This window comes from Pimephales promelas, chromosome 6 (assembly GCF_988280905.1).
Source record: "Pimephales promelas chromosome 6, fPimPro1.hap1.1, whole genome shotgun sequence".
Taxonomy (NCBI): Eukaryota; Metazoa; Chordata; class Actinopteri; order Cypriniformes; family Leuciscidae; genus Pimephales; species Pimephales promelas.
In genome coordinates, this window is record NC_142774.1 from 26347446 (window position 1) to 26375151 (window position 27706).

The 27706-nt window shown below is 37.5% G+C and overlaps 1 protein-coding gene across 1 annotated transcript in view; it reads left to right on the forward strand.

Moving 5' to 3' along the window:
* Positions 1-27706, forward strand: part of dchs2 (dachsous cadherin-related 2) — a 52659-nt gene that overhangs the window by 21979 nt on the left and 2974 nt on the right. The window contains exons 7-19 of the mRNA XM_039694036.2: positions 2741-2837; positions 2973-3130; positions 4727-5567; positions 6303-6542; positions 13452-13586; positions 16579-16788; positions 22507-23358; positions 24569-24682; positions 25192-25403; positions 25948-26099; positions 26294-26424; positions 26562-26848; positions 26981-27122. Coding sequence (XP_039549970.2) covers positions 2741-2837; positions 2973-3130; positions 4727-5567; positions 6303-6542; positions 13452-13586; positions 16579-16788; positions 22507-23358; positions 24569-24682; positions 25192-25403; positions 25948-26099; positions 26294-26424; positions 26562-26848; positions 26981-27122 — 3571 coding nt within the window. The remainder of the gene's footprint in view (positions 1-2740; positions 2838-2972; positions 3131-4726; positions 5568-6302; positions 6543-13451; positions 13587-16578; positions 16789-22506; positions 23359-24568; positions 24683-25191; positions 25404-25947; positions 26100-26293; positions 26425-26561; positions 26849-26980; positions 27123-27706) is intronic.

The window sequence follows — 27706 nt, forward strand, 5'->3', positions numbered from 1 at the left end:
AGGATTCTATATACTTTGTTGAATGTCTCCCAAATGTATAGCATTAACTGCTTTTTTGCAATACACAGCAGAACAAACTGAATGCTGTCAGTCAAACTTACTTAACTTGTTTGCTACATCTGCTTTTTTGATCTGCATCAAGCTTTCAGATGCTCATGATGCGCAGTCATCTCGCTAATGGTTTGTCAGAGCTGCACGATTTCATTGACTTGTGTAGTTTTATTCTTATACTTTAATAGTATCTTCGTCTCCCAACTTAATAAAATGCTTCTCTTTTTTGCTCATGTGCCAATGTTGGCCTGTGCGCCACAGTTTGCCAACCCCTGATCTATGATGACATGGTATCCTCAAGAAGTAAACTGTTTCAGTGACATTTTCTATGCAATTCTGAACTTACATGAATATCTTAGTGTACATTTATACTACCATCAAACGATTGGTTGCAGTAAGATGATTATTTTTATTCTATTCACACTCTTAAAATGGATGTGTTAAAAACAACACAACCTGTGTTATATCTTAACACATCTGTGTGTTTAGTTAAGGACAACACATTTTGTGTTACTTTTAACTCAACCAGTGTGTTATTGTTCTTAACACGGAGTGTGATTTCACTAAGTTTGCACTTTGAATTAGATTAAAATGTAGCAACTGACAAAATATTGTGTGTAAATAAGTTTTATTTACACTGGTGCACTCTTATAAAATGATTTTGTAAATAACACAACCTGTAAAAAGAGATGTCAAAAATGACACATGCTGTGTAGATTTTAACACATAAAGTGTGTGTGCTTAGGGACAACACATTTTGTGTAGATTTTAACACATGCTGTGTAGATTTTAACACATGTAGTGTGTGTGCTCAGGGACAACACATTTTGTGTAGATTTTAACACATGTTGTGTAGATTTTAACACGTTTTGTAGATTTTAACACATTTAGTGTGTTTGCTCAGGGACAACACATGTTGTGTCAAATTTAACACACAATCTGTGTCGTTTCTTTACACATCTCTGTGTTTATAAGGATTACACATTTTGTGTTACATTTAACACAACTAATGTGTTAGACAGCAGCAGTGTGTTGTTGAAACCTTTTACACACTAATGTGTTATAGTAACACAACTTGTGTCAGATATGCGTCACATGTGACTGTAGTCGGAGAGTATTTGCCAGAGTTACTTCCCGTGTGCTTACAAAAGTGTTTGGATGAACACTGACACGTATTGGTAACTTGTGTTTATGTAGTCCAGTGATGTTTAATAGAGTTTGTTTGAACATTTGGATCTTTTAAACATCATTAATCTACATAGACAAGCTCTTATTGAGAATTAACAGAGGTTTGATGTTTCATTTCAGTTTTATTTCAAGTCACCATAATCGTGATTAATGGCTCCTTTATTTGGGCTCTTGACCCTTTACTCTTGTTTTAGTGTTTCTCTGCCTGCTGTAACTGTATTTTAATAAAATACATCTGTTATGGTGATAGAAAATATGATCAGATGGTTCTTGATGATGTCATAATCAGCAAGTTATGATCAAGTTTTTGAGTATATGGATGGAGTGCTTTATTTTAATGATTTATTGTTAGTTCTGAAAGTTTTGTAAAACTACATCCAGCAATCAAAAAGTGCAGAATGACAAAAAAAGTTTAAAGCTACAGCAGAAACCAGTCAAACACAGATATCAAGAATCAGCGTATGGATCTCAACAATGGTGACAAACGAAAAATTCAGGCCGCAATGCATGCTGGGACTTATGATGAGCTTCATACTAGAGACATGAAGCTTTGCCACCATTGTTGAGAGTCATATGCTGATTCTTGATGTCTGTATTTGACTAGTTTCTGCTGCAGCTTTAAACGTTCTCTAAACATATATTTTTAAAAATTATAGCATAAGGTAGCATACACCATAATATCATGTAAAACTGAGTATCTGTAATCAAATATAAGTGATCAAATATAAGTTATCTCTTAAACATTAAACTTCTCTTGCTATGTTAAAAAAACATCATGTTAAAAACTGATCATTAAATGATCTTTTTCCTCAAGATAATTTCAACTGTTTCAGATGTGCAATATAAATACACAGAAACAGCAAACAGAGAAACGAATGATAAAGAATGAAGGGTCAAGAGCCCAAATAAAGCTGCCACTAATCACGATTCTGGTGACTTCAAAACAAACATTCAATGAATCGTCAACACAAAACCTGGTAATTCTCAATAAGTGTTTCTGTAGACGTCTGACAGAAATAAATTGTTTGTTATAATAAATTAGTTATTAATAACAAGTGAAATCAGCATTTGAAAAAACCTTGAAACCGAGGCATGATGTGATTGGCTGCCAAAAACACTCATTAATCTGAAGTTTTTTTATGAATTAAGATTTTATTTATTTATTGTAATGTATTGTTTCGTTTATTTTAGAGCTTGTTATGGGATACCATATAAAATATACTACCTCTAATTAGGTTCATAAACACAAACTTCCCTCCACCCATTAAAATTCTGTCCAGTTACATTTTAACACACATTGTGTGTTAAAACCTACACAACTTGTGTCAAAATACCATCAACACATGATGTGTGTTGTTTTTTAACACATCTCTTTTTAGAGTGCAGCAATGGTGCATTAAATTGATCAAAACTGACAGTAGACATTTTACAGTTGACATTTATAACTTTGGATAGCAGCATCTTGCATATATGGTATGAATATATTTGGCTTTTTGTGCAGGTGTGGGCAGGCATTCCTGTGAATTCTGTTGTAATCAGTATGTTTGCTAAAGACCTAGATGCTGGAGAGAATGGAACTGTCAAGTTCTCCATGAAAGGTAAAGCGATGAGGAGATGACAACTTAATTGTAATTCATGGCTCATTTGTGTTTATATAGGGATATAAATGAATGAAGGAAAACTATATTTGTGATTTAATCTGAGATGTCTTGTTTTCTTCCACATTCTTTTAGATAATCAGCTGGGCCACTTTAGTATTGATAGTCATAATGGTGATGTCAAGGTGACATCACGATTCTCCTCAAACCCACAGATGCGCTACACCTTGAGAGTGATTGCCACGGACAATGGGCTTTTTCCTCTGGAGGAAACCGCAGTTGTTCACATACAAGTTAGTGAAGCTGGTTTAGGCATATAACAACACTGTGTGTGTCAGAGTAGGGCTGAAGATTTACTTAGATTTTTCTATTCTGTGTACAATATTGAGGAAAGATGCCTTTTAAAGTGCAGTCTTGTGTATCGGATACCTGTGAAAATTTGCGAGCTAAATCCATTTATTTAAATGGAAATGGTCCTAATAAGGAATTTAATTTCCAATGCAAACATTTCATGCCAGGTTCAAGTTTGTTGACATGCAAAATTCGCAGTGATGCCAAATAACAAGCCTCTTGGTTCAGCAGAGACCTCTGTGTGGGCGGAGCTTCATAATTTAGCAACAAGCTAAAAAAACACAGTGAACGAGAAGCTTATTCTGGCAGTGTCTCAGACAGTTTTGCAAACTACACTTCAATAGAGTTAAATAAGGCAGCACGATAAATGGTTAATAAATAAAAAATATTCCCACTATTCTACACTCATTAGGCACTTTTTTCTCTTAATTTTCCTTATTAGCAGGATTTCTTTTGTAATTGTATCTGGCTCAATGAGACGAGTGGTCAGAGTTAGTGTAAATAGCATTTTCTGACTATTTGCACTTGGTGTGAATAGACACTTAAAACAATCATAATTGAAGGCTGTCTGGAAAACATTTATTTAATTACTAATAAGTTAATCAGAGTTTCCTGTTTAGTTTATTGCAGATACTAGAATGTTAATATTATGTTACTCATTTATTCATCATTAATGATGGAACAGTCTCTTAAAGTGTTTCTGTAACTTTGCAACCACATGTGGGCTAACTCTCATTAGAGTATTAGTAGAGCTACATAATTCTGGTTAAATTGAGAATCACATTTTTTTCGTTTCATAAAAAGATCATGATTTTTAGATCACAATTATTTTAAAAAAATCGGTTTGAATGAATGATTTAATGATATCAGTGTTTATGTCTGCTGCTCTAGTAGACTTAATATCTGCTAAAACTTCATTTTGATGTCTCCTAATAGACATTCTACTGATTATAAGTAACTTTGCAAGCATGGCCGTCCTTAGGGAGATGTAACTGGTGCACGCCTTAGGGGGCCCAGTGGCAATCGCAAAAGGAACACGGGGACCATCATCCCAAACCCCACTCCCGAGGAGGACCCTGCTTCCTCTGACTCGCACTGTCTACAAACAGTCTACTACGGTCTGCTAATACTCCAATAAGAGTTAGTAATATGTAATTGCAAAGTTACTAGTTAGTAGGAGTGTAAATAATGGAAATAAAGTGTTACCAGTATTTATTATATAATTTGTTTGTTTTCTCTTTTGTCTGGTCAAAATTTTGCTAAATAGGATAAATTGGCTGGACCTGACATTTAGGTGTTGTGGCATAGTGGTTGAAGATCTAATTAAATACAGCATTTAACATACATTTTCAGAACATAAATCTAAACATAGGATTAACTCGGGTTAAAAATTCTTGTTTTATTTTGTTGACATTTTAAAGTTAAAAGTTTTACAGAGGAGATTTTTCAACCTAATAATTTAACTTTTTTACTAAAATGTTTTTGGAAAAGATCTGGCGAATTTTAAGAATAGTTACTCAAATTTTGTTTTATTACAGGTTTATGTCTTAGACCAACAAAATGGGAAGTCCAAGGATTTACAGAGCCTCAAACACTTTACTGTGCTGGAAGATGCCAGTCTTGGAACCGTCATTGGAACACTTGGGATTTCTAATACAGCAGATACTCAGATACGATATTCTATTGTTGAGGGTGATGGTAGTTTGCAGTTTGGCATCAAAAGTGCAAGTGGCGAGCTCTATGTGGCACAACATCTGGACTATGAAGTCACACAGCGTTACTTCTTGGTTGTACGTGCTGAGGCCGCCCCCGCCTTCAATGTCACTGTATTTGTGGCGATCAGTGTTGTTGATGTCAATGACCACACCCCCTGGTTCCCTGGCAATGACAACTATGTTGTGTTTGGCGTTTATGAAGATGTTATCAACGGAACGGCGGTGTATGTCTTTAACGCCCGTGATGGCGATGGAAGTCTGTTTAACAGTGAGCTTTATTATTCTTTGACCTATGACCCTGACTCTGCCATAGAGGGACTGCCTTTACACATTGACCCTCGCACTGGAGTTGTCACAACAAATGGACAGTTGGACCGTGAGCGCACTGAGAGCATTGTATTCAAAGTGACTTCCAGAGACAATGCAAAAGAGCCCAACAATAGGAAACATACATCAGTCATCGCTCAGCTGATTATTTTGGATATCAATGACAATAGTCCCACATTTGTTTCCATGGAAGTAGCTTATGTCTCAGAGGATGCAGAGGTGGGACTGTTGGTTCATCATGTTATGGCTAAAGATGAAGACGAAGGAAGTAACGGACACATCATATACAGTGTTATTTCAGGCAATGAGAAAGGCTACTTTTACATGGAGCACACAGGTAAATATTTTACCGTTAATTATTTTATGTTTTGCTCATCATTTATTTGACCAAAATAAAAGCAGTAAAATTGTTTAATATCATTAAAATTTGAATGTACTGTATTTAAGAATGTTAGTTATTCCTGTGATGGCAAAGCTGAATTTTCAGCATTATTACTCCAGTCTTCAGTGTCACGTGAGCCTTCAGAAATTACTCTAATATGTGGATTTTGTGCTCAAGAAATAATTGTAACGGTAAGTAGACACAGGAGAGGATGATGGATGGTGATCTATTGATAACAAAGATGCAGGGATGCGGTGAGCAGGGTAGTGGAGTCCAAAGGCTGATCTTGCTGAGGGAAGGGAGACCCTGGAGACAGGAAGATCGCGGTGTTAACATACGTCTAAATGCTGCAGAGCAGCAATCTTCTGCTTTTATAGAGTTGATCACATTTGCTGATGATCAATTCACATGACTATAACAAAGGTCATACACAATGGCAATTCAAAGTGCTTTACATGAAAAGTATTTTTTAAAGAGTTCTCCTATGCGCTGCCTGCCTCTAATGGCTCCCAGAGGCCATCACCCCTAATAGAGTGCATAACCTATGCGCTGTCTTCCTCTGATGGCTTTCAGTGCCGTCCTCTTTACTCCTAAAAGAGTGCTTAAACCTAATATAACTGTTGTTACAAAGATGTACTGTATATTTACAAAAATTATTTACATATATGCAATATTTTCTCTCTCTTACAGGACATCTGTACCTGAATTCATCCCTGGATTATGAATCCCAGCATGTCTACATTCTGACTGTCCAGGCTAAAGACAGCGGTGCTCCCTCTATGTCATCTACTCAGACACTCACAGTGGAGGTTTTGGATGTTAATGACCATCCTCCTGTGTTCCAGCATCACATTTACAATACCACTGTCATGGAAAACAGAGAACCGGGAGAGTTCATTGTCACAGTCACTGCAATCGACCTGGATTCAGGTAGGCTACCTCCTTTAAAAACTCATGATGTGACCTTGACAAAATTTCAATTCAGTTTTACACTTAGCATAGTCAAACATAATATTACCAGTGAAATACTAGTTGGTAGTCAAACTGTTGTGGAAATCACCACAAGATGGCAGTATGGTTACTCACAGTTTCCATAATGCCTTTGTGATACCCAGAAACAGCTTTGCATTAAAGATAGTTCACTTTGTAATTCATTTTTGATATGTTTTAGCTTACCTCAAGGGCATCCAAGATGTACGTGTCTTTGTTTCCACAGTATTTTCAATTTTGATATTTTTAGGTCAAACTGTTGTTGTCTATCAGTCATATAATGGAAGTTTATGGGGCCCACCTCAAAGAGCATGCACAGAGAAGTCCAAATTAAACATCATTTAATGACTCGTAAATGTAAGTACACATTAATGGCCTAAGACACGAAACGAGCGGTTTGTGTGAGAAAATGAACAGTATTTATATCATTTTTACCTTGTGTAACCACAGCCACGTCCAAGTGTAATGAAGGCACGGCGCTTCGGTCTGCGCATGCGCCGGAAGTGATCTTTTTTGTGCGTGTACGTTGCTCATTGCACAGAGATTTCGGAAGTTTTCACTTTCTCTGTGAAGATCGAAACATATTTAGATATACAGGAAATCGCAATGGAAGATGATTTCGATGTATCTAAATATGTTTAGATCTTCACAGTGAAAGGTAAAAATTCTGTGATAATGTGATAATAAACTGGAATAATTTACGACTTTAAACAAATACCCATTTAAATGCTTAGGATGTTTGCGTTGTAAGTCTGTTTAGGGAGACTTTAGATTTAAAGACGGTGTCTCGTTATGCAATGTTTTCTTAGTCAAATCATAATTTGAAATACAAAACGCGTGAGCTCACAAGGGATTCACAATATGACTTTATGAGCTATCCAGTCATTCTATAAAGATCAGTGGCTGTGATTAAAATTAAACTCTCTGAATATGTCCCTTCAATGTTCAACACATATTGGGTTGTGACCTTTGATCAATGGCTTCTGTCACTTCAAATGCATCTTTTATCTTATTTTTCACTTCTGTAAGTGATATTATGAAGAGATTGAGGTTCTGCATAGCACATACAATATATTGCCAAAAGTTTTGGGACATCTGCCTTTACAGGCACATGAACTTTAATGGCATCCCATTCTTAATCCATAGGGTTTATATGGAGTTGGCCCACCTTTTGTAGCTTTAACAGCTTTCCACAAGGTTTAAGAGTGTTTATGGGAATTTTTGACCATTCTCCTAGAAGCGCATTCGTGAGGTCAGGCACTGATGTTGGACGATAAGACCTGCCTCACAGTCTCCACTCTAATTCATCCCAAAGGTGTTCTATCAGGTGCAGGCCAGTCAAGTTCCTCCACACTAAACTCGCTCAACCATGTTTTTATGGACCTTGCTTCGTGCACTGGTGCACAGTCATGTTGGAACAGGAAGGGGCCATGCCCAAACTGCAGGGGTGTAGCAATCATTTCAAAAGTGAGGGGGACAGAATGTCAAGCATTATACCTTTTTTTTTACAATACTGCATTTATATTGAATGGTAACACATTACAATAAGGTTCCATTAGTTATCTATCTATCTATCTATCTATCTATCTATCTATCTATCTATCTATCTATCTATCTATCTATCTATCTATCTGTTTTACTTAACCAAAACTGTCTTTCATATTGAAAACATTCAAACTTCATGCTTTTAAAACTTCTTCAAACTTTCTGGTTAGGCTTTTTAAAGAAAACTTAACGTTTGTCTACAAACTTTTTTAATTTAATTGTAAAGTGTTACCTTATTATATGGTAAACATCATGTACACATGTTACAAGTCAAGTGCAACGCTGCATGATTCAAGCAAATAAGTTAGATAATGGCAGAAAATTAGGCAAAGTTATTCATCAATGACAATGAGCAACAAAATTCGGATACCACATTACAACTTACAGTTCTTGACTTTTTTGCGAAAAAAGTGTGAAGTGTTTTTTGCCGTTTTGAATTCCTTTCGACCTTCGACGATGGATTCAGTGCGGGTGCACGGGCGTGTGGTGATGCACGAGCGCGAGTGACTGATTACCATGGCAACGTGAAAGTCACGTGTAGATACAGTAGATAGGCGATCTTTTCTCTTTGAATTTTAAATCTGTATCTATAAATACACATTGGCTCGCGAAAACCTCAACATGTCATGAACACTTCCCCTATGAAAAAGTGCGGGGGACAAATTTACATTTTATAAAATGTGGGGGGGGGGGACGTCCCCCGCGTCCCTCCGCGTAATCTACGCCCTTTCCCAACTGTGTCCACAAAGTTGGGAGCATAAAATTGTCCAAAATGTCTTGGTATGCTGAATAATTAATTGTTCATTTCACTGGAACGCAGGGGCAAAGCCCAACCCCTGAAAAACAACCCCACACCATAATCCCTCCTCCACTAAAATTTAGACTTGGCACAATGCAGTCAGGCAAGTACCGTTCTCCTGGCAACCGCCAAACCCAGAATCGTCTTTTGGATTGCCAGACAGAGAAGCATGATTCGTCACTCCAGAGAACACGTCTCCACTGCTCTAGTGTCCAGTGGGCGGCATGCTTTACACCACTTACACCACCTATTGGTCTGTGTAGCTATTGGTCTGTAAATTTTACGAATGGACTTATTGCACAGGAAGCAACCTATCACGGTGCAACGCTTGAATGTATTGAGTTCTGGGAGTGACCCATTCTTTCACAAATGTTTGTAGAAGCAGTCTGGATGCCTAGGTGCTTGATTTTACACAACTGTGGTCATGAAAATGAGTGGACCAAACACCTGAATTCAATGATTTGAAGGGGTGTCTCAATACTTTTGGGATTATAGTGTATATTCAACTAATCCACAATGACGTTATTACTTGTCTAGCTTGCGTGAAGTTCACCGGTCAAATTAAAACATACATTTCCCTGGCACAAACACACTTCATGTTCTTTATGTTTGTTCATGTTTTCTGTCACTTTAGTCACTTTTCAAAGAATATCTGTATTAGACCAAACAAGTCCTGTGCTGGTCAGAAAATCCAATTGACTCGTGAGATTTAATTGGGTTTTACACATAATGAGGTACACGTTTCTGTAACAGTAGCCTGTAAAAACCTCCATGTAGCAAAACATGTCAGCACTAGTAACTTTAGGTTGTAGATTTCTTTTCATATTTGTTCATCATGATTTCAGTCTAAGACCCCGTTTACACCTGGTATTAAAATGCGATCTGTATCCAGATAAGTTATCTGGATAATAAGTACTGATTCCATTTACACCTGGCCACATAAATGTGTTTTTGCAAAACGGATATAAATCCGATCTTCACCTCCTGCGTTGTATGCAGATTTATTGGATTGCACGCCACCAAAAGCAACAGATCTGAGCGGCATTTTATTGATCATCAGCTAATTTCCAAATCAGAGACATCAATAAGAGAGAGTGGCAACAGGCCTGGTAAGATAATTTCGTTTCTTTACTTGAAGATGTGTTAACTGCGTCTGTGACTTACTTTCACTTTTATTTGCGATGTTTGCACGTTGAATAGACGCTCAGCTGCTCATCTGCGGTGATGCGTGTCGCGTGTCGCATCTGACTAGGCTATAACATGACATATAGCCTATATAACACGCTCTCACTCGTTTATTTTTTAGCATTTTTGGGAGGAGTAAAATATACATATGTGGTTTCAACAACCAGATTGCGTTTACACCTAGTAAAGATCCGGACACAATGCGAGCCAGACTACCTCCAGATGTGGTCAGGCAGATCCGATCACGATCCGATCACAACGCGTTTACACCTTGCATTAACATGCGTTTTTTATTATCCGGATAACTTATCTGGATACAGATCGCATTTTAATACCAGGTGTAAACGGGGTCTAAAAGTCCAGATGGCCCTGGTCATCAGACTCAAAATTTATTTAGTTAGCAGACTGCTGTTAAAAACATACATCCACCTGAATTATGTTTCATCGAACTTGATTGCTAACGTAAATCAACGGGTCTTTGTGTTCTTTTTCGCACGCCGTGTGTTATTCTGTGCGTCTTGTGCCTTGTCCAAATATTCACAAATCTACCAGGCCCTTTTAAAATACCTCAGCCTCAATATCAGTGTCTGCCTGTCTCTGTGTTTCTGACGTTATCCTAGAACAGCAGTCAGGCTCCTGCAGGATATTTGAAATTGTGTGTGATGATTCACTAACTCAAGCCATCTGTGCTAATAAAGACTGGTTATTTTTTCTCCCAGAATTCACTCCTTTCAGCAGTGCGGTCTATGGTTTGTTCTTTGATTTTATCTTCCATTACGTTAAACCTCACGAAACCACTGTGCCAAATGTTCATCAGATGAAGATTTATATTGTTAGTAATTGTTTCAACTGTCTCTTACTTTTGCATGAATTGTTTGATTTTAGTACACTCATAAAGCTGATATATGATGTTTGTGGCTGCTGGTGAAGTTTCCAGCATAAGAGTTGCTCTGAGGGTGTCTGTTCTGATTTTGAGTGTGCGTGTATGAGGGTCAATTATTTTTTTCTACAATTGATTAATTTATTTAAACATACATTAGCATTAACATTTTCAATTTAGAATGAAATTTCATGGTTACATTTTTGGGAGGGTAAACCACTTATGTTTGCCATAATATGTAACGTTACTCTAATGAAGAGAAGGCGTAGCAGATGTAATTGCAACTAAAAGTTGTTAAATCAAACAAAAGAACAAAAAGAAAAACAAGACATAAATTAAAACTGTGATGTAACCACACACTAACACAAGAAAATTAATGTAGAGAACTGAAGGCCTTAAATAATGGAATTCAATACAAACCAGGGGCCTCATGTACAAAGACTTGCGTTGAATTCATACTAAAACATAGCGTACGATCAAAGCTGTAAATGTGCGTACGCACAAAAAAAAACAGATGTATGAATGTCTGCGTACGAAGGATCCCACGCATATTCTCTTTGTACATCCCAATTAACGTAAAATTGAGCGCACATGCACGAGCACAACGCCCCACCCAGTCTCCTCCCTCAATTAAATTAATTTAAATATGGTAATAGTCCAATTTGGCAAAAGAAACCTGCAAGGAAATGGCTAAAGAAACCTGCAAGAAATGAAATTCCACTGAAAATGTTTTCTATGTGAATATATGTGAAAGTGTAATTTATTCCTGTGATCAAAGCTGAATTTTCAGCATCATTACTCGTCTTCAGTGTCACGTGATCCTTCGGAAATCACTCTAATATGATGATTTGATGATCAAGAAACATTTATGATTATTATCAGTGTTGAAAACAGCTGTGCTTCTGCTTCATATTTTCATGGAAACCGTGATATAGTATTTTCAGGATTCTTTAATGAATAAAAACTTAAATCAAACACATATAGAAATCTTATAATCGTTTTTAACATTATAAATGCATGTACGGGCACTTTTAAACAAATTCAATATGTCCTGGCTAAATAAAAATATTACTTTCTTTTTTTTTTACCTTTACTGACCGAAATAATGAAGTTTATTTTTTATTTCCTAGTAAAGCCAACGCTGCCATTGCTAGACGGGTTTGCGCATGCTTTATGTTCTTACTTTATTGCATAATAGAATATTTTAATAAGACTCGTGTGACATAATTTGTAATTGATACATTATTTGACATATCATTAAGCAATATCTGACAGCTGGTGGTGCGATAGAACAATTCGTAGTGTAATGTTTGCCACTTCACCTTATTGCCTCTAGGAGTCGCCAACGGACAAATCAAGGCAAATGTACGTACGCCAGACATGAAGTTTACTTGGAGGAACGCACATTCTTCCGTTAATTTCACTGTTAGTACATCTGGCCGTGAACGTGAAAGCTGGCGTACGCCGTGTTTTTGTACGTACCCAGTGTTGATACATGAGGCCCCAGGTGTGTACTAGTCAGTGAAATAATGAATTACCGTGACAACCAAACAAAAAGGAAGAAAACACAGGAAATAAGGATAACAAACTAAAAGTCATTGAAAATTAAACCAAAACCAACTTAATGTGACAATATTAATAAGTAATGTTATTTTTATTTCTTTGACAAACATTTAATTTTTTAACAAAAGTGCTTATTAAAGAATTAGTTCACCCAAAAATGAAAATCATGTCATTAATGACTGACCCTCATGTCGTTTCAATCCCGTAAGACCTCCGTTCATCTTCGGGACACAGTTTAAGATATTTTAGATTTAGTCTTTAGAGTTTTCTGTCCCTCCATTGAAAATGTATACATGGCGATAGGTTACGACCAATCTTAGATCTATGAGTTTTGAACTGGGCCCTGTACATGCTCCTGAGGTCTCATATGCATCAACCTGAGTGGCTTACTACCGCAGAAGATGCCATATACAGCTCTCTGTCATTATGTCATGCAATCAGAATCAGAAGATGTTGGGGCAACTACTTGTAGACAAACTCATTTTCTGGTCTGATGACCAATCTGTGAAGAGTTGTATTAAGATTAAAGGGTTAGTTCACCCAAAAATGAAAATTCTGTCAGTATTTACTCACCCTCATGTTGTTCCAAACCTCTATGTGTTTATTTGTTCTCCTGAACACAAAGGAAGATATTTGGAAGAATGTTTTAATCAAACAGATCTCATTCCCCATTGACTACCATATATGTATTTTTTCCTACTATGGTAGTCAATGGGGAATGAGATCTGTTTGATTAAAACATTCTTTAAAATATCTTCCTTTGTGTATAGCAGAAAAAATAAACACATAGAGGTTTGGAACAACATGAGGGTGAGTAAATACTGACAGAATTTTCATTTTTGGGTGAACTAACCCTTTAAGTGTGTGTTTCCCACAGAGGTGAATTCTGCTATTAGCTACAGCTTGTTACCCGGCCCTGCATATGAGCTCTTCACGATAAACACTCACACGGGTCAGATCAGCACCTCCACTCGGCTAGACAGAGAGATCCAATCCAGGTTTACTCTCAGAGGTGAGTTCTTCCATCTGCCTGAATCCTTCCTCCCGGTCCTTCCTAAACCTTTTTTTTTAATTTTTCAGTGTTCACTTAAGAATCTGTAATACACTATTTAAGTTATATACTTAGCAATTATTGAATATTATGAACTCACATTGTCGCACTGTCTAATCAAACTTGCTTCTAAAAATTAGACACTGAAGGACATGATTTATATGAGCTTTTTTTAGTGGTAGGGATTATTGATTGACAAAGATATATTTAACAGATACATTTTTTTTTTTTTGCTGTATTAATATATTATTTGTAAAATTATATAGTCTGGAATAGGACTATTAGCATGGTAAATGGTTTCAGATGTTTTACAATTTTTTTTCCTTGCTCTGCACAGTATGGCTGAATCTGAAATCGCCCCCTATACCCTCAAATATCAAATTTCAATCCCACATTGCACTACAATAACGTGTGTACAATCCAATTATGGGTAACACTTTATAATAACTGCACGCTAATAATCATTAGTTAAGCATGAGTAAACAGTTAATTCATCATTCATAAAGCATTAATCGAAATTAATAAGCGGTAAATGCTTTCTTCTTGATTTAAAAGCATATTTGTTTAATAATTGTATTTTCATCCTTTATTAAATATCAATTTATTATTTCTTAATGAAGAATTGCCTTTTTTTATTAACCAGTTATTTAAGAGTTGTCAGTGGTTCATAAGATTACTTAGAATGTGTAAGTAAATGATTAATAAACTATTTAAATGTATATTCATACATCTTATTATTCAGACATATAGTGATGGTTACATAGTGTGTTAATAAATGTTTTATTAACATGTATTTATGCTGTAATTCAGGGTTAATTCGGGTAGTTATAAAGCATTTAGTCGTGGTCAGTTAACTATTTCGTGAGCTCATCTAAAGTGAGGACTATCATGCCTTGTAAAGCATTTATAAGCATTTATGTTCTTTATCACTGTGTTGTGTTTGTTACATTTAAATTAGAAGATTGATGCACCTTTAAATCTCCTTTATAAATCCTTTACAAGGCATGAATAGTCCTCACTTTAGATTAGCTCACAAAAGAGTTAAATGACTACTACTAAATGCTTTATAACTACCTGTATTTACTACATTTACTTACAAATTCTAAGTGATCTTATGAATGACTGACAACCCTTAAATAACTGCTTTGTAAATAATGCGATACTTCATTTAGAAATTAATAATTTATCATTGACAAAGTATGAAAATACAATTATTAAACACATTACAGATTGTAATGGAGAGTCAGAGGCGTTCAGATCCATATGCAGTGTATTTATTAAGAATAGTCAAACAGGCAAGAGTCAACGATCAGCATCAAACATAGAGCAGGCAATCCAAGAACATAAACGATACCAGGCAGGGGTCAGGGCAGGCGGCAATGATCGTGGTCCAGGAGAAACAGGCAAGGGTCAAGGCAGGCAGCAAACAGAGAATCAAGGTCCAATAACAGTCACGGGTCAATACACAGAGAATCCAGATAGTCAACAGAGAAACGCTCAGAAATGTCGCCAGGGCAAAACAAGACTTTGCACTGATGGAAAGTCAGTGGGCTGTTTATATAGAGCGGTGAATGAGGATCACCTGTGCCGGTGATCAGACCTAGGTACGGGGCTTATGGGAAATGAAGTTCACTACTCAGGAGACGGAGCTCTGGGTTGAGCGGAGAGAGCCACAGAGGCGCGATTCATGACACAGATATGCTTATAAATCGAGAAAAAAGCATTTATAGCTGTATTTATAAACTGCTTATTAATGTCTATTAATGCTTTATGAATGATTAATTAACTGTTTCCTCATGCTTAACAAATGATTAATAGCGTGCAGTTAGTATAAAGTGTTACCCATGAATGCTTAACGGCTGTCTGAATTTTTTTTTTTATTCACTCCTTCAAGTGAACAGTATTAGTGGACTAATGTAGGGAATACAATAACGAGAGGTACCATGAATGGAGAGGATGTACAGTTACATAAACTGGGAGCATACAATTACCAAACACACAGGGTATTCACTAAACACACAGTATTCACTAAAACAAACACAAGTTTTAGGATCTCTAAGGCAGAATCTAAAGATCTCTGATATATAATACATTTATATAAGAATTAATTAATTATTCATAATAAATTAACATAAGCATAATAAAATAAAGAAAATAGGACATAATTTGGTCATTTTTCTTTTTAACTTATTTAACCCATAATCATGATAGTTGATTTGTAACTGTCGCATCTCACATACTTTACAACTGTGAACAGCTGCATACAAACACACCTGCTTCAGATGGGAATCTTAAGATCTCAAAATACCCTTTCAAGTCAGGGTTAGCAGTGCACATATGGTCGAAGGGATCCCACCCTTCAACTGAGCGTTTCAGATAAGAGAGTCACATAAAATATGCAGAGCGGGGAGGCTCGAGGACTGGAATTGCGAATCCTTGATTTTTAACTGGATTTATTACTCTGATCTGGCCCCTAAACCTTCACAGTTGCTGGGGGTACTCCAGGACCGGGCTTGGGAACCATTGTTTTAGAATATTTTTTATTCTATTATATAATTTTTATTAATAATTTGAAATTAGTTTTATTTTTAAATGTTCCTTTTTTCGATTAAACTTCAGTTAAAGTTTTAGTAAATTTGTTGTCTTTTGTCTGTATTCCAAAAATTGGAAATGTCTGTTTTTATTTATATGTAATAAAATGTTTTTGTTTTTTTATATATATATATATAGTTTTAGTTTTACAGTAGTTCACTGTGATAACCGTCAAAGCTTTTTTTTTTTTCTTTGTTTCAGGACATTTGCACAATGTTTTTAATAATCTGTAATCGCATGTTCATTAAAATACTTAAACCACTGGAATTTTAAGTGCTGTTTTAAGTGCAACCTTCACTTGTCAATGATTCCCTGATTATAATAACCTAGTCACCTCCTTGTGTTTTTGACTGCTTTACAGTTCAGGCAGAGGATAGTGGGACTCCATCTCTCTCCGGCACTGCAACAGTCCTGTGCTTCATCCTGGATGATAATGACAACACTCCAGAAATCTCTCAGCCTGATTTGCACATAGTTATCCCAGAGAACTTGCCTCCTGGAGTCATTCACATCATCCAGGCCTCAGATGTTGATGATGGTCTAAATGGAACTATTCAGTACTCCATAGAAGGTAAGTAAATTAATCTGTCCTTGACATTATTGACATTTACTGGTTTTACATCTAACTGATTTCATGATATTTTATAAATTGATACAAGGGATTAGAAAACAAAATGTTTTTAATTTGAGCTCTGAGTAGAAACAATACTTTTACATCCCCATTCTGGAATTCCATAACCTACTTTTCAGATAGTATAATTTATTCAATTCAAATAAATTCACATTTAGTTGTAAAGTACTTTTACTAAGGGCCAATCCCAATTCTACCCCTTACCCCTTCACTTTCCCCTTCCCCTCCGTTTTGCGCGTCCACGTGAAGGGGTAGGGTTGTCCCAATTCTCTTTTGGTTGGAGGGGGAGAGCTAGGGAGAAGGGCCAGATAGCCCTTCAAACGAAGATTTTTCGGGAGCACACTTCAAACGAAGGGGTACGAGAAGTGTCACTGCTAACCCAGGCTGGCTGCCCAAGCGACAAAGGAGACCCATAAATTTAAGTATTTGTGGCTTTAATAAGTATTGTAACGACAAACAATGATTTGCTTTATGTTACATTCAATATTGTGTTCATATTTACGGTCAGTTTCTTCACAGAAACGTTTGTTAAAAAAAAAAAAAAAAAAAAATCGCTAAAATTACTGTAGTTTGCTAACGATAGTCCCGCAACATATTTTCGTCGTCTCCGTTGTTTCCTGCGAACTTCACAAGATAAATGCAAGAAAATAGCTGTAACCCACGCGACTGAGATAACTGCAGCTGTCGACGGCATCTTGGAAGTTGTGATAAACATCGGCGCATCTCCTGTGACGTAGGCGCTAGCGACGACTTATAATGACGTTTAACGGAGGCGTAGTGGTGTCCCATTTCTTAGGGGAATATTTTCTCCCCTACGCATTGCCACTCTGTTTCAAGGGTCAAGGGGAAGGCGAAGGGGTAGGGCTAGGAGAAAGTGAAGGGGTAAGGGGTAGAATTGGGATTGGCCCTAAGTAATATATATTGTTTCAAAGCTGCTTTACAGAAAATGCATGTCTACATTACAATTTAGAGTGATCTGTTATCAGATGTGTGTCCAAGTTATGTAATGTAGATATACAAATCACACAGGTTTGCTAATAATGTAATAATTTAAGGCAGAAACAAGGATCTCATTGAAGTGATGAATACATACATGGAATGGCAGTTGTATATTGAAGATAGATGTACTGCAACTGAAATTATGTATTTGCTGTTTACAGCTAACATACAGTAACCCCGGACATATGCGTATAAAAAGAAGCTGGCATGCATTCACTCATTCAGATTTGTTTAGACTTGGCTATGCGATTCAGTTCGCCAGGCGCCTGCCCTGGTTCAATGCTGTCCTTTTTACTTGGTGTCAGGAAAAGATGCCCCTGTTCTGTGTGGAGAAATTGCAGTGCTCTTGGCGAAGGACGTTACAGAGCCTACTCCTTCAGCCTAGATGAAGAATGGATTTTACAGCCCTTACTTCATACCTCATAAAGGCAATAGGATACGACCAATCTTAGATCTATGAGTTTTGAACTGGGCCCTGTACAGGCTTCTCTTCAAGATTTTGATGCAGAGGTGCATTTTGATAGGATTGGTTCACGATGATAGACCTGAAGGACATGTACATCCATGTCTTGATTTTACCTCAACAGAGAGCATTTCTTCGGATTGCTTTTCGAGGGTCAGACATACCAGTACAAGGTCCTCCCCTTCAGGCTTTCCCTGTCTCCACGCATCTTTGTGAAAGTCGCAGAGACTATCCTTTCCCTGCTAGAGGGCATCGAATAAGCGAACCCATCAAGTTGGTACTGAATTGCCTGAAATCATTCCAAAGGAAGAACAGCGGCCCCTCTGAAACAATTTCAGAGGCTCCTGGGGTCTCATATGCATCAACCCTAGCGGCATTACTACCGCAAGAGGATGCCATATTCTTCTGTGGTAGTAATGCCACTCGGGTTGATGCTTTTGAGACCACTGGCTTCAGACTTAAGTCCCGAGATGGGCATGACAGTGCGGTACACATTGCTTGGCTATAATGCCGATATGTCACTGTACGTTCAACCCTTGGACAGACCTTGTATTTCTAGGGGCAGGGGTTCCCTTAGAACAAGTGTCCAGACATGTTGTTGTCATAGCAAATGCTTCATTCAAGTCTGGCTTGTGGTGTTGTATGCAACAAGCACGCAGCCTCAGCCTCCTGGACAGGACCTCGACAGCATTTGGAATATCAATTGCCTAAAGTTACTAACAGTATGGCCATTCACATGTTGCAACTCGCCCACCTGAAGTTACTGTGGGCCACTTACATCCCAGGTGATCTCAACTGTGAAGTGGACGTGCTGTCATGACAAGTGACGCTCCAGGGAGAGAGGAGACTCAACCCCTGGGTGGTCCATCACATTTGGGGTCAATTTGGCAAGTTCTAATCTGTTCACTTGGCAAGAATGCTCCCACTGCCCTCTGTGCTATTTTCCTGACCAAGGTCCCCCTTGGCATGGACGCACTGGCACACAGCTGGCCCCAGGGCCTGCGCAAATATTATTTTCCCCCTGTGATCCTGATTGCATAGACATTGTGCAAAGTCAGGGATGATGAATAACAGGTACTGTTGGTTGTGTCGCATTGTTCCACCCAGACTTGTTTCTCCGAGCTCCCTGGTAAATCCCCCCCGAGGAGGGACCTCCTTTCTCAGGTATGGGGCACAACCTGGCACCTGAGCCCAGACTTCTGGAACCTCTATATCTGGCCCCTAGATGGGACATGGAAGACTTGAGGGGCTATCACTCAGGCTTGAGCCCTTACAATGAGTTGAAGTGAAGTCTATTCTGGTGTTCTTTCCAAAAGGAAGACCCACAGATATGCCTATTCACGTCAGTGCTTTCCTTCCTGCAGGAGAGGTACTATACGGCTGTCCCACTCTACAGTAGATCTTAAGGAAAGCACGACCCAATAATCAGGTTCCTCAAAAGCACCAGGAGGTTAAATCCTCCAAGACTGTGCCTTATTCCCTCATGGAACCTCCCTGTAGAATTGCTGGGTTTATAGCTTTTTCGAGCCCCTGGAGTCAGTTGACTTAAGTGCCCTTTCCTTGAAGACGGTGCTCCTGAACCCGCTAACATCCATCAAGAGGGTCGGGGACCTGCAGGGTTTTCTTTCAGTGAAACGTGCCTTGAGTTCAGTTTGGCATTCTCTCAAGTGATACTGAGATCCCAGCCGGCTACATGTCCAAAGTTCCCACCAACCCTTCTAAGGGATCAAGTGGCTGACTTGACGAGGCTGACCCAGTATCGTTGATGTATCCAGTATGCGCCCTGTCTGTTTAATTGGACCGAATGGAGAGCTTTAGAACCTCTCAGACAAACCTTTGTTTGTTTAGGGGGTCAGCAGAAGGAGGCTATTTCCAAACAGGGGTTGATAATTGATGCCATTTCCTTGGCTTATCAAGCACAGGGTGTGCTCTGCTGTGCCCTTTTGGCCCTTTTAGGGACTACTGCAGCGACTTCTTTCCATGTGTGGTACTTCCCCGTTGATAAGTCCATGTGATGTGTTCTCCACATATTAACCTCCCCTTTGGCAGGATGTGGTCTCCGTAGTGTTTTTTTTTCCTACTTCGGAAGAAGAGCTCTTCCCCAGCTCTAAAATCTGAGTGACAAATGGGCAACGTTTTAGTGACTATTGTAACCTCCATTACCTGATAGAGGGAACGAAACATAGTGTCCCTCCTGCTACAACATTGAACCACCTGCTGAAATGGCCGGTACATACTCTCGGCTCCTCAGCACAAACCTGAATGAGTGGATGCATGCCGGCTCCTTTTAGAAATTTTACTCACCAATTCTTATTTGTCTTTTATCAAAGTGTCAGAGTTATTTGGGGCCCCCAAATGCGATCCCTAGTGTCATCAACACTGCATCTTGTTCGCTCCAGCAGGAAATGGAGATTACAATAGTAACTATAATTTTGAAATAGTAGTACACAATAAAATAACCTCTTTGGGTTACGTATCTCCCTGTATCCCCTGCAGTATTATTGGCTGATGGCAGTCCTGCCCATCATTATTATCTCTGTGTAAACTTCAAAAACGTGAATCTATGAAAACGGTGACAGCATGTACATGCGCATTACATGTTTAGTCTGGCACAAAGTCTTTCTTTACAAAGTGACTTTTAATTTTAATTACTTAAAATGATTGCCAATTACTTGTCTGGCATGCATAATATAGCTCTGCTTTGTTAAAAGGCAGCACTATTACCTTCGACTATTCTGGTAAACGGCACTAACCTATTCACTAGAGAGCATAACCCTGCTTAATCTGTTGAACTGGGGATGACAACATATGAGAGAGTGGGCTGTTTACTGTGACTTCGTCCATGCCAGCTCTCATCTGCCAAGCTCTACACCCATAAATATGTTTATCAAGGAGCATAACCCTAATCTAATAAATTGGAAAGAGCAACAGATGAGAGAGTGGGACACAATTTGTGGCTTGGTGCATCATCACCTCTTTTCTCGCAGTGTCTGAAACGGTTCGACAAAGGGAATCGGTCTTGCTATAAACCCCTCTTTTCCGAGAACCTACTCTGCTCTGATTGGTCAGGTGGTCCAGTCTGTTGTAATTGGTCTAATTGTTTACAGCAAGGGTCAGAAATGAAACTCCAGTTACGATATCTGAATTTCATCTCCGGAGGCTTCCTTGCCACTTGTACACATAGTAGTGATGCGTGGATTGCAGTTATATCCGTGAATGCTGCAGATAATAACATTAAAAAAATTGTGGATGGATGAGAGATAAATTATTAACTCTCATCTCATAGTAAAATGCAACAAACTTGCATCACTCTTTTTCTTTAGTTTTCGACAACGAAATTTAGCCTTTCTCTTCAGGGAAAACCAATCAAAGAAAACATGCCTAGTGCACATCCTACTAGTCATTATATAAAACACAAAAGGAACCTGCATGAGACATTGCCTAATAACTTGACAGGTTTATCTTAAAATATACACAATCTTAAAATAAAATATTCTGATAAGAGTGTTTCCTAACATAATGGTGGAAGCAATTTTCCATAAAATTAGTTTTAATTCTTAAAGCTAAGCGCAACAAATAGCAGATCAAGCTGTAAGCTGTCAGTCAGTAACTTTTAACTGGTTTAACACGCTTTCAGAGCTGCTCGCTTTCGATTTCATTCTTTTTTTCATTATAAACCTCACACTTTAAAGGGGACATGAACTGTATTTTTAAATGTTTAAATTTTGTTATCTGAGGTCAACTTATGATGTTCGCTTGGTTTTTACATCAAAAAACATCCAAATGAATAAGTAATAGGCTATTTTCTACCCTAGTTTTGAGCCTAGCTCAAAAATGCTCGGTTTTATGGAGACATGGACAACATGGCATCGCATTGAAGACATGGACAACTATATTACACTGCAGAAAAAGCATATTAATGGCACTTTAATATATTTTAAAATCTAATTTATTCCTGTGAAGGCAAAGCTTAATTTTCATTACTCCAGTCTTCTGTGTCACTTGATCATTCAGAAATCTAAAAATAAATAAATAAATAAATAAATCTAAATTGAAATGTTGAAAAATAAAAATAAAAATCTTTCTGATCCAAAACATTTGAATGGTATGTTTAATACAAAAATAATGTATACTTCAAGAAAAACTTTCAGGGTCTGAATCAGTGCTTGTCTCTCTTTTTTTTCCACTATTATAAGCTGAAGAGTGTTTCAGCATTGACGATGTGACTGGGGCGATCAGCACCCTTCGATTCCTGGACAGAGAGGAACGATCCAACTACTCCCTTCTCATCACTGCTTCTGACCATGGGCGTCCACCTCTGAGCTCCACTGCACTGCTGTACGTCACCCTCTCAGATGAAAACGATAACAGCCCCTCATTTTCTCGGAAAAGCTATCGTGCCAGCATTAGTGAGGGGCTCCATGTGGGTTCAGAGATCCTACATCTGATTGCATGGGATCCCGATGAGGGGCCCAATGGTGTAGTGACCTTCTCCTTGGAGGAGGAGAATTCTGGAAACTTTTATGTTAATGGTTCTACTGGTGTAGTAAGGCTCACAAAGCCATTGGACCGTGAAACTCGTTCCCAGCATGTCTTCCGCGCTGTAGCTACTGATGGCTGCAGCCAAGGTCCACGAAGCTCAATCGCTACAGTTACAATACATGTAGAAGATATTAATGACAATCCACCTGCATGCGTTAAGGAACCCATGCAGGTGTCAATCTCTTCCATGACCGCACGTCCTAATCGATCCATCATAACAGTTACAGCCGAAGATCCAGACCAAGGAGACAATGGGACAGTATTGTTTAGCCTAGCAGAAGAAGATGAGCTGTTTCAGGTTGATGGGTCTGGAGCTGTCAGGTTGAAAGTCCCCCTGAGTAATGAGGTGTTTGGGACAAAGCTGCTCCGGATACGGGCTGTGGATCTAGGTAAACCTTCCCTCACCTCTAGCTGCCTTCTACTCATTCACCTTAAGAGTGAAGAGCCGGCATTGCAGTTTACTGAGGAACTCTATGAAGTCATCATACCAGAAAATAGCAAAACAGGTATACTTTGAGCATCTCTTTTTAAGCTTACAGATTTTAGATGTTTTTCCACCTTTGAGATATTTTTCTTGGCATTTCAGCATTGATTTACCTTGATGTGTTTAATTTTCGAAAAAACTTGTATTTCTGAGAAGGTCAGTAATTGTGGATGCTTAAAGGGTTAGTTCACCCAAAAATGAAAATTAAGTCATTAATTACTCACCCCCATGCTGTTCCAACCCCGTAAGACCTTCGTTCATCTTCGGAACACAAATAAAGATATTTTTGATTGAATCTGAGAGCTGGATCAGTCCTAGATAGACTGCCTAAGGGACTGGCTCTTGACGGCACATAAAGTCATTAAAGAAAATGTTTAAATATTCCATGTGCCTACAGCGGCTCAATTATAAGTTTATCAAGCGACGAGACTACTTTTTGTGCGAAAAAAACATAAATAACGACTTTATTCCACTATTCCATTACTTCCTTATGGGCGCATGCGCGAGAACTGAGACGAGGACATTCTCATTCGTCTACTTCTTGTTACCGGCTGCTCACTGCTTAGGACTTTTACCGCCACCTACCGTATAAAATGATGATCCATATATAAAGCGCTCCGGATTATAAGGAACACTGTCGTTTTTTAGAAGATTAAAGGCTTTTAAGTGCACCTTATAGTGCGGAAAATACGCAAATTGAAAAGCGTATGTACAGCGCGCATCTTCCTCTGCTTGTAAACAGAAAGTTTTGCGCTTCCAGTTATATCAGCACATCATCTTATACGGCAGGGGGCGGTAAAACTCCTAAGCGGTGAGCAGCCGGTAACAAGAAGTAGACGAATGAGAACGTCCTCGTCTCAGTTCTCGCGCATACGCCCATAAGGAAGTAATGGAATAGTGGAATAAAGTCGTTATTTATGTTTTTTTTTGCACAAAAAGTAGTCTCGTCGCTTGATAAACTTATAATTGAGCCGCTGTAGGCACATGGAATATTTAAACCTTTTCTTTAATGACTTTATGGGCCGTCAAGAGCCAGTCCCTTAGGCAGTCTATGTAGGACTGATCCAGCTCTCAGATTCAATCAAAAATATCTTTATTTGTGTTCTGAAGATGAACGAAGGTCTTACGGGGTTGGTACAACATGGGGGTGAGTAATTAATGACTTAATTTTCATTTTTGGGTGAACTAACCCTTTAACTGACTGTGTTTGTGTGTACCACTTATCATTTAAGGCTCTTGGGTTGCAAATGTTGTGGCTTATGACCAGACAGCAGATGAAGGAACGATCAAGTACAGTATTTTTGGTGGCAGTGAAAATGAAGCCTTCACTATTAACCCAATTACAGGTGAGAATTGTATAGGCGTCATCGTAGATTAAAAGTGTTAGTAAAATGTACTCATTTCTTTTCATAATTATTATTGTTATTATTATTGTTGTTGTTGTCATCAGCATTATTATTATTATTGTAATGATGATAATAATACAGCAATACATTATTGTTATTAATATTATTATTATTAGTGGTGGTACTTGTAATGATGATGATGATACTGCAATACATTCATATTATTCATGAATTTTATGTATGATAATAATAATAATAATACAATTTTTTAAAAATAATTCTTCAGTTCTTTTTTCAATTTTGTTGACAACAGAATAACAATTTAACTCAGAGACCTTTTAGTTAGGCACTTCTAAACTCTAAATATTTTCAGTATTGAGAAAGTAAAGTAGAAGTGGTAGAAGAATAAAAAATATCATGCTTTGTAGTATAAAGTTCTTTGTAGAATAAAGTATGTGGTCCTGGGGCATTGTCAAGTTTTTAATTTTCTAAAATATCACCATTGACAGGTGATATCACAGTTAAGGAGCAGAGACTGATAGACTTTGAGGTACAGAGTAAAATTTACCTAGTGGTTCTGGCTGAAAATGGACACCAAACAGCCTATGCCAGGGTGGCCATTACTCTGCAGGACATCAATGATAACGCACCAGTTTTCAAGCAAAGCTACTACAGAACAGCTGTATGGGAGGGTCAAATTCATAACACCTATGTCATGCAGGTACACATTTTTGGATTTGTTTGACCGTGCCATATGGTAATTATTATGAAATTATCGGTAACACTTTATTTCGATAGTCCACTTTAGATATTCTACTAGCTATAAGTAACTTTTCAACTACATGTCAACTAACTGTCATTAGAGTATTAGTAGACTCTCTGCTTAATATCTCCTAACACTTTATTTTGTTGGTCCCCAAACTGACTATAAGTAACTTGTCTTCTACAAGTAAACTTATTCTCCTAACCCAAAGCCTAACACCTAACCATAACCAAACTGTCTACTGACAGTCTACTATAATATACTAATACTCTAATGAGAGTTACTTGTCATGTAGTTGAAAAGTTACTTATAATTGGTAAAATCGAAATAAAGTGTAACCAAATTATCTTGTAACTGATTCACACAATAACACAAAATGACTTATATAACTAGTTTGTAATCAAAAATAAAAGATGTTGCATATGATCATCAGTTTAACCAAAGAGATTTTAACTTACATTTCAGATCCCGATTTTAACATTATATGACTATAATTTTGTAGGTTTTAGCGACAGATTCTGACAGTGGTATAAATGGGCAGATCAGTTACTTCATTGTGGATGGGAACCACAATAATGCGTTTGTGATCGACTCTGTTCGTGGGATTCTTGCCACCAATGCTGTCTTGGACAGAGAAATTTTCTCATCCTACAAGTATGGCAACTTTCTTGACTTCAATTTCTTTCACAATTAAGTTTATATGGAAATGGTCTATTGGAAATTAATTGAACAATCATGGAAGTCCTTTAGACATTACAGTATATCATAATTATTTATTTTCCTGTTAGCCCTAAAAGTTATGAATTTCTATTTTTTATGAAAACAATTTTTTTTTTTTTCAAATACAGATTAATTCTTCAGGTCAAGGACATGGGAAGTCCTCCTCTTACAGGCACCTGCACTGTCCGTGTCCAGGTTGTAGATGTAAATGATAATAGCCCTACAATTCCATCCATGGAACCAGTGACCATTGCAGAAAGTAAGAAACTTATAGATGTTTACTGATACAAAGTGCATGTTCACACCTTTCTTTATTTGTTTGGAAGAGTTTTAGTATGTGTTCAAAATGTTAAAGTACAACACACTGAACATATTCTTTCTTTGTCATCTCCACAGATCTTCCTGTTGGCTACATTGTCACCCAAGTGATTGCAAATGATGTAGACCTTAGTCCTTCAGCGACATACAGATTCAAAGATGAGGATCGGACCAGCAAAAGTTTTGCAATTGACCAGTACTCTGGGGTAATTACCACAACTAAAAGCCTGGACTATGAAGATCAAGCTGTCTATACATTGAGAGTGGAAGCATCAGACACTGTCCATCAAACTGAAGCCGAACTTTCCATCCATGTGTTGGATGTCAATGATAACCCTCCAGTCTTCTCTCAGGAGTCTTACCAGGTAAAAAAAAAAAAATAAATAATAATATATTAAACTAAGGTCACTTGATCACTTTTTAGCATCATAGGTCACAATCATGCACTATTCATGGTCTTCTTACAGTATTGACCATCTTTTACTGCTCACATTCAGGTTTTGTTGCCAGAGCGTACATCAGCTGACACATATGTTTTGTCTGTATCGGCAACTGATAAAGACTCTGGCCAAAATGGAAGAATTTCATACAGACTTCTTTCCAACCCAGTGAGAGGGTTCTACATTGATCCTGACAATGGTAATTTTCTACAAAAATTATTTGGTCACAAATCTTTAACTAAAGTAATACAATAAAGGTTGTTGTATAAAAAAGCAAGCTTTCTTTTATACAAATATATTAAAAAATATATTTAAAAAACCTGAAATATATAAAAAAAATGTATGAAACGTAAAAAAAAAACTGTAGTATTTGTAAAATTATATTGGATTTGCTCCTAATTTCCGTGTGAAATTATCCCATGCCTGGAAAAAGCTCTAAGCCAATCAGACAATTCGAAAAGCAGAACTGTTGTATAAATGATAATAAAAACTGAAAAATTGAGCATATACAATATAATATGACATGTATCTTTGAGATATACAAAAGTAATTATTTTTATTGGGGTTTCATTCAGTTTTGTAAATTAGAGTGGTTTTAGTTTTAACATAGTTCATAGTTCAAATATACAGTATAATATGGAATGTATCTTTTAGATATACAAAAGTAATTATTTTTATTGGGGTTTTATTCAGTTATGTAAATTAGAGTGGTTTTAGTTTTAACATAGTTCAATTTAGTGTGTCCTGCTGTAATAATAAAACAATCTTGTGTGTAGAATTGCA